This window comes from Ursus maritimus, unplaced genomic scaffold (assembly GCF_017311325.1).
Source record: "Ursus maritimus isolate PB19 unplaced genomic scaffold, ASM1731132v1 scaffold_6, whole genome shotgun sequence".
Taxonomy (NCBI): Eukaryota; Metazoa; Chordata; class Mammalia; order Carnivora; family Ursidae; genus Ursus; species Ursus maritimus.
In genome coordinates, this window is record NW_024426774.1 from 19,277,137 (window position 1) to 19,284,572 (window position 7,436).

The 7,436-nt window shown below is 50.8% G+C and overlaps 1 protein-coding gene across 1 annotated transcript; it reads right to left on the minus strand.

Annotated features, from left to right (window-relative positions):
• Positions 1-71: 71 nt before the first annotated feature.
• On the minus strand, positions 72-3,090 carry POMC (proopiomelanocortin). The gene is made up of 2 exons (XM_040623724.1): positions 2,959-3,090; positions 72-913 (listed from the first exon to the last, which is right to left on the minus strand). The coding sequence occupies exons 1-2, from the start codon at positions 3,088-3,090 to the stop codon at positions 248-250; spliced, it is 798 nt and encodes a 265-aa protein (XP_040479658.1). The 3' UTR covers positions 72-247.
• Positions 3,091-7,436: the final 4,346 nt, after the last annotated feature.

Sequence of the window (7,436 nt, forward strand, 5' to 3'; positions counted from 1 at the left end):
TTTTTTTTTTTTTTGATGGATTTGTATTTTTATTTTATTCCCCAGTGGACATTCAAAGTCGGAGTCAGATGTGAAACTTGAAAGGTTTTATTTCCTACCTACAGACAGCTTTAAGAGGCTGACTATCGGGCTATCGCCGCCTGAGCGAGGAGCACACCCAGGCTGGGAGGCGGCAGGAGGGCAGGCGAGGAGACGGGGGCCTTAGGTTGGACTTCCTCGGAAGAGAAGCCTCTGGCCCCGCTGGCCCTCACTGGCCCTTCTTGTGGGCGTTCTTGATGATGGCGTTTTTGAACAGCGTCACCAGGGGCGTCTGGCTCTTCTCGGAGGTCATGAAGCCGCCGTAGCGCTTGTCCTTGGGCGGGCTGCCCCAGCGGAAGTGCTCCATCTTATAGGGCCCGTCGTCCTTCTTCTTGGCCACCTCGGCCTCGGTCAGCAGGTCGTACTCCAGGTCGGCCAGGGCCGCCACGCCCTCGGCCGGGCCCTCGGGAACAAGCGCGGGCTCAGGCCGCTGGCCGACCAGCTCCCTCTTGAACTCCAGCGGGAAGGCCTCGGCCGACTCGTCCTCGGCGCCGTTGGGGTACACCCTCACCGGGCGCCGCTTCTTGCCCACAGGCTTGCCCCAGCGGAAGTGCTCCATGGAGTAGGAGCGCTTGCCCTCGCGCAGGCCGGGCTCGCCGCCGTCGCCGCGGAGCCCCGGGCCGCCCGCCGGCAGCGGGGCGCCGCCTTCGCCCACCGCGACCTCCTCTTCCTCGCGCTTCTGGCCCGTGCTGCCGTTCCGGCGGCCAAACCTGTCCCAGCGGAAGTGGCCCATGACGTACTTCCGGGGGTTCTCCGTCAGCGGCTGCTCGTCGCCGTTGCCGGGGAGCACGGGCGTCTCGGCCGAGAGGTCGGGCTTGCAGGCCCGGATGCACGCCTGCGGGGAGGGCCGCGAGCGGGAGGGGGTTGGTTAGGGCCGCCTCGCCCTGCAGCCTCGTCCCTCACGCTGCGCCTGCCCTCCGCGCCCTGCGCGCCCGCGGCCCTTAGCACGTGCGGGCAGGACGTGAGGCCTCGGTGGCCGCGGCCTCCACGCCGAAGACGTCTGCCCTCCCCAGCCTGTTGGCGCCCGCGGACGTCTATGACTCACCACCTCTTTTGTCCCCTGCCCCCCTTGTTCTTCTGCCTGGCAGCTGCAACAAACACCCCCATCCCGTTTGTTGGCTTACTTATCCCAGAGCTTTTGTGAGCAGGGTCAGAGTCTTACCTTAATAAGCATGATATATAGGCATTGATCAATAAATGGTAAATGGCACTTAATGAATATTGAATAAATCGAGTAAGTATGGCTCAGTTCGAGTCTGAGAGGGGCATTGGGCTGAAATTGGGGGGAGAATCTATTCAGGTGGGAGGTATAGAAGTCTGGCCTCTAGAGCCTGTATTTTCAATAATGCGTCAACCTTTCCCCAGTGTTCTGCACACCTAACTCATGTCCTACCCCAGGCATCTCCCTGTGCCATGCCTCAAAAAATTTCCCATGCCATCTGCCACTTTCCTTGGTTCTTTCAAGTCTTTTGAGCTGATCCGGTACTTACCCCAATCAGCCAGCTTTGGGAAGGAGTAGTTCCCTTCCCTGTCACCTCGTTCCGACTGGAGGGAGGGGTAAACAGCCAGGATTATTTCCATTGCTTGGGTCATGGAGCATATGTCTGTGCTCTCTGTAAACAGACAACTCCACTATGTACACACTGGCCTGAGAAAAATGACCTATAGGCTGCAGCCTTGAGTTTTCAGCTATTTGGGACTGCCAAGGAGGAAACAGAAGGATCCCACCCACTCTGTAGAGTTGGGAACTTCATACTCCAGGGATTTAGAATTATGACGCTGCAGAATATTAACAGTGGAAAGTAAAAACTATCTCATATGCCTCTCCCCTGGACACATAACGAAGCAGCAGGCTCAGAGAAGTGAAAGGACCTTGGCAAGTTTCCTCGACTCTTCAGTGGCAGAGGTAGGGCTAGAACTCATGGGCTCTGACGGTGGTCGCTGCTCCTTCCCTGGTGGGTTCTCAACAGGAGAGGCTGTGCAGTGGGTATCTCCAATCAAGAGTCTCTTGGATCTCTCTCTGAACTAGAATTGACAGAATTCCCTGAGCTCTTTCTTTCTATTTTATATTGTATATAAAAACTGCTCTTTGTTTTTGAGTTCTCTCTCTTCACCTTAACTAGCTTCTTCATTGACAAAACTCACCGAATGTAGTGATGTGCATTCCACCCTCACCAGGCAGGTGGTGGCAGCAGGATGGAACTCAGTCACTAACACTGGCAGTGTGTCTTTTAGTCCTTAACTTGGTATAATTTCTCATTTATGCCTCCCAATACACACAAACATGCAATTCCAGCGTGGCACAAAGGGCCTTTACATGCTTCTGGAAAGGCTGCAGGTCAGTCCTCTGGAAGAAGCATGACACATTTGGCACCAATTAGAGGAAAATGGCACCTGGGTTTTTCCTTCTCCTGCTAGAGATGATTTGGAGTACTACCTAGCTGACTTTGTAATTGGTGGTAGAAGGAATGAAAATGTCAAGTGATACAAGGTTATTTAAAAAGAAATAAAAAGGCTAAGAGATTGAAAATGTAGAATCAATAGAGGGAACAATTATTATTACTGTTACTATCATTGTTATTATTTTAACAGCAATATCTCTAAATAGTTTAAAGGGAGTGGGTCTTCATACAAGAAGATAGGGCAGAAAGATAATCAAGTAGAAACTGTGGACCAGACCCATCACCCTGAAGCTGCTTCTTCCCCTCCTTGGCTCAATTAAGACTTCACCCTAGAGATCTGTTCCTACCCTGTGCTGAGTTACCCATATCTCTGGGAATGAATTTCCCCTTCCCCACACCCCTTTCTTTTGTGCTGTCCCAGTCCCAGCCCCAGTCCCAGCCAGTGCCCAAACCAAGATGGCGGCCACAGCCCACATACCAGCAGGTTACTTTCCGTGGTGAGGTCCTGACACTGGCTGCTTTCCAGGCACCAGCCACTCACTTCCACAGAGGCCTGAAGCAGCAAGGCCAGCAGCAGGGCCCCCGGGCGGCTGCAGCACGATCTCGGCATCTTCCAGGCAGGCTGAGGCTCTGCAGAGGCAAACAAGATTGGTGGGACCCCTGCAAGGAGCAGAACAATGTTGGCCACTGACCAGGAAGGACTGTGAGCCAATATTAACAACACACTCACTTGTGGAGCTCAAGGCTTTTTGAGGACAGGAGCAGTTCAAGGAGAAGTTTGGTGTGAGTTGTGGTGGAGAGGAGGGGAGCAGGACCTGGGTAGTCTATGTGCAATTTCCCCTTTTTCTCCTGTTAAAAAATCAGACCCCGAAGGTGGTTAGGGCTGGTAGCTATTTTAGGAATCATTTGGTCCAGCCCTTATTTGAAAGATGGGGAAACTAAGGTCCAGAAAGAAAATAATTTGGGTGCTCATGACGAGGCAAGGCTAAGTGCTCCTGTTTCTCTGAACTTTTCTATTTCACTACCTTCATGAAGCCATAGTTCTAACACTCGAGATCCAGGGAGTAACTTGGGAAAGACAAGGGACTCTGAAATTCTTCCTCAAGATGGTCTATTCTCCTCCTCGTCTACTACGATCCTATCATTCTTTGGAAACACTTGTTTCCTACAAATAGTAGGTTTGCATAAAGGCAAATAAAACCTCTGACTAATGTGGCCAAAACCTCAGCCAACCTGATATGATGTCCTGTACACAAATCACTCAGATGATCACTATTTCTCAGGTTCCTGCAGCTTTGAAGAGATTTATTTTTAAAACAAACTCCCATTCTTTTAAAACCGGCTCATCTTCTGAATACATTACATATTGGACCTCCACTTGTTCTCTGAGTCTCTCAAATGTAGTCTGAAATAGCTGGACTTGAAGATGCTTTACGTGTAGAAGAGAAGGAGATGAACACACGAAACAGAAGGGAACTACCCACCCCCCATTGTGAACACCCACCAAAGACACTTTTGGAGAAGTTAGAAAGTACGTCTCAGCAGAGGCTGAAGTCAAGAGGTCGGGATGAAGTAAGAAGGGAGCACTGATGCTGCCCTTTGCCCACTGTGCCCAACACTTTCCCCAGCCCTCTACCTCTCCCACTGCCATTTCCCCCTCCCTCCTCTCCCAGGTCAGCTTCCAGAGTTGACCCCAAGTTTTGTCATTAGCTCACCACCAACCCACAATCGTTTTGGATTTCAGAAGATCTCAACCAGCTATAGAAAGAAATCTAATTAGATGAGAAAAGCAGTTCACATTAAGGTGTGGATGACTAATTTTCTTATCTGTCCTAGTGGACATTTTCATTTTAAAATGTTTGCCTAACAGAAATCTATTTGTGGAGAGGTGGCCAAATCTTTTTTATAGAGAAGGCTTTAGAGATGAAAGTTCTCTCTGGCTTTCATTGTCTAGTTCAGAAAGCCATTTCCTTTTCTATGCCCCACCCCCACTCCTTTCCCCCAAAGCTGAGCCAGCTCAGGGCTCCCTTCTTGAATGATTGCCAGGCACAACCTGAGTGTCTTCAGAGCAGCCATTAGATGGCGCTGGCAGCCAGTCCGTTGGCCCATCAGCACCTCAGGCTGAAGGGGCAACAAGGAGAGCATTATCACCCTCGGTGTTCAGTCCTGACCAGGGTCAGGCTGCTCCCCTTGTAGCGTTTTGACGCTCCAGTTCAAGAATGGAGCCCGAACTTGGTGGGCAAAGCAATTTAGGTTAAAGCTCTGAGACCACACAACACATTTGGGTTAGAAAAATGCTGAGATTTACAACAGAGGCAGAAAAATGGTCATTACACATCACTGTGGGCAAATGTAAAATAACTTCTTAGTAGAGAAAGAAGCAAAATCATACAGATCTGGCAGTCCCCTCAACTATACTTCAATTCTCCTCAAGGCTGGCCATTCTGGGATGATTTCCATTTTCTTAAAACCTACCTCATGATTTCAGGCGTACCTGCAAAGTCCCAGAGAGCATTTCTTCTCTCTCTACCCCACTGGCTGTCTGTGTTGTACATGTTAACAGTCACACTGCCAACCTCTCAGAGTTCCATTCTTCTGCTAAAAAGTTTGTTTCCTGAGAGCAACTTGATTTCTTTTTGCTTATGTGTATTTTCTATTTTTCTATAATGAACAAATATTACCTTGTGTCATTTTTTTCAAGCAATAAATTAACGGGGAGACATCAAATGTTGTGCTTTTTGTAAATAGGATAATGTTATATATAATTCAATAATTGAAAGCCTTGGGAAAATAAATGGAAATTTGTAATTTACTAATCTTGACATTAACTTTATGACAGAACTACACTTATTAGAACTTCATATGTGTAGATGCATTCTCTTTGAGCTAAGCAAAACATTGTGTTTGTCAGTCTAAAACTGTACACTGGTCATGCCCTTTTGTAAAGAATAGAGGAGCAGAGGAAAGGAGTTTTCTCCTTTCACCGTGATACACACACATCGAGTCCTAAAACAAAAGTGTCAAAGGAATATTAAGTCATTAAATAAGATGTAATCTGTGCATATGTTCACTGACAAAATAAATGCACACTTGTACTTTCCTTGGCTTCTTCCAGCCATTCTGTGAGAACCACCACCTCCTCATTTATACACGAAAAACTGGGGAATCCAAATGCCCTGCACACTCTCCTTTCTTCACCGGAAACCTCCCTTGCCTAAGCCTCCATCAGCTCAAAAGGCTGCTTCCTCCCTGCAATCCAGGGTCTTCAGGATAGAAGGCCCATTCTGCGGTCCTGAGGGCACACACACAGGGTGGTTCAGAACCTTGGACAGTTCCCACACGGGCCACCTCTTTTTAATCCCAGCTGGGTCTTACAAAGGAGACCCGTGTCTGGACCGACCTCAGCCACATCGGGTGCGTTAAGGTGGGCAGAGAAACCAGGATTCAGGTGTCTAAATCCAAAGAAATCTGGAATGCAGGGAGTTTATTGTAGCTTCTAGCCTTTACTCTCCTGCTCTCATTTCCAACGTTAATTTGCTCTACAGCACATGGTATCTTTTAAGAAGCGACACCTACCCAAGAAAATCTAGAGGAAGAGGAGCCCAAAGGCGGGGCTCTACCGAGATCTCCCCCAGAAGGCTATAGGAGTCTCGGGGGTCCTAGCAGCCCAACTCCCCGGGGAAGACGCGGTCGCCCGCTCCTGGAAGGCACCTCTTTCAGCGTCGCAGCCCTTCGCTCACCATCCCGGGGCTGGCCCTCGCTGCTCTGCTGCAGGAGGCTTCCCACGCCGCACTCAGTACAGAAAGTTTTCAAGGAACTCAGGACCGCAGGAAGCCAAAGGAGCCTCAAGTCACCGATGGGGAGCCAGGCGAGAGCATCCCGAGGCCCAGGGGTAGGGGATTCCGGGTTAAGAGCGAGGTTTCACGCCGCTGCGCCCTTACCTGTTGCGGAGAGGCTGCGCTCTGGGAGACTACCGCTGCGCCGGGCGAGGATGCTTGGTGGCCTCGTTAGGTCACTTTTCTTCCTTCCTTTCTCCTCCTTCGCCGCTGCCTGGTCCGGGTCGCTCTCCTCGGTCCTTATATACCTGCGGGGCTCGCCCGGGTGGGCAACGGACGTGAACTTCCTGGCAGCGTAACAAGCAACTCCCCCGACCATGAGAAGGGGGGCCGCGGGGCTCAGGAGGGGGGTTTCCAGGTAGGGGCTAGCGCAAGGGCAGGCATGCCCGGAAAGGGGGCCAGGTATCTGCCCCCGGAGGTTGGAATTAACACTGCCCTGCTGAAGACGCACCTGGCGGCCATCAGGAAAGAACTTAATTAAGGATGGTGTTGGATCTCCAGTTAGGACGAGCAGGCGGCTTAGCACCCCGGTGTGGGGTAGGCCTGGAGCGCCGGCTGAGGTCGTTGAGGAGAGGGTGAAGTTACTTGTGTGCGTGCTTGGACTGTCATTTGCCTTGTTCGCACTTGAAGGTAAATATCCCTCAAAGGGGAGTACATCTGTAATGCCTCAGATTTCCCCCATCGTTTGGAAACTGTAGTGAAGACGTCATGCGGAATCACAATGCCTCAGTTCCAGGTTAGGGGTGCAGGGCAGCCTGGTGGGGGGGTCGGGGAAGGGGGAGGGAGGGGAGCAGAGAAGGCCAGGGGTCACTCACCAGAAGCCCAGGGAAGGTTGCCTTCTTGGAGGTGTGAAGGCAAGTTGCACTGCCCCTCCTGGGACCTAGTCCAGAGCAGGCTGCTTCCTGTGCCCCAAACCCCGAGGAAAAGGCGCTGTTAACCTTTTACTATTGATGGAGAGGGGAAAGGGGGTGCTCTGTGAAGAGCAGCTGAAGTATTTTCCCTGTGGCCTCTACCTTAACCTGGAGTAAAGGAGAAACAAATTGTAAGGAGTAGTGGGGGTGAGAGGGAGTGTTGCGACTAAACTGAACTTCAGATCAAGGTACTTGTTATATTTTTTTTA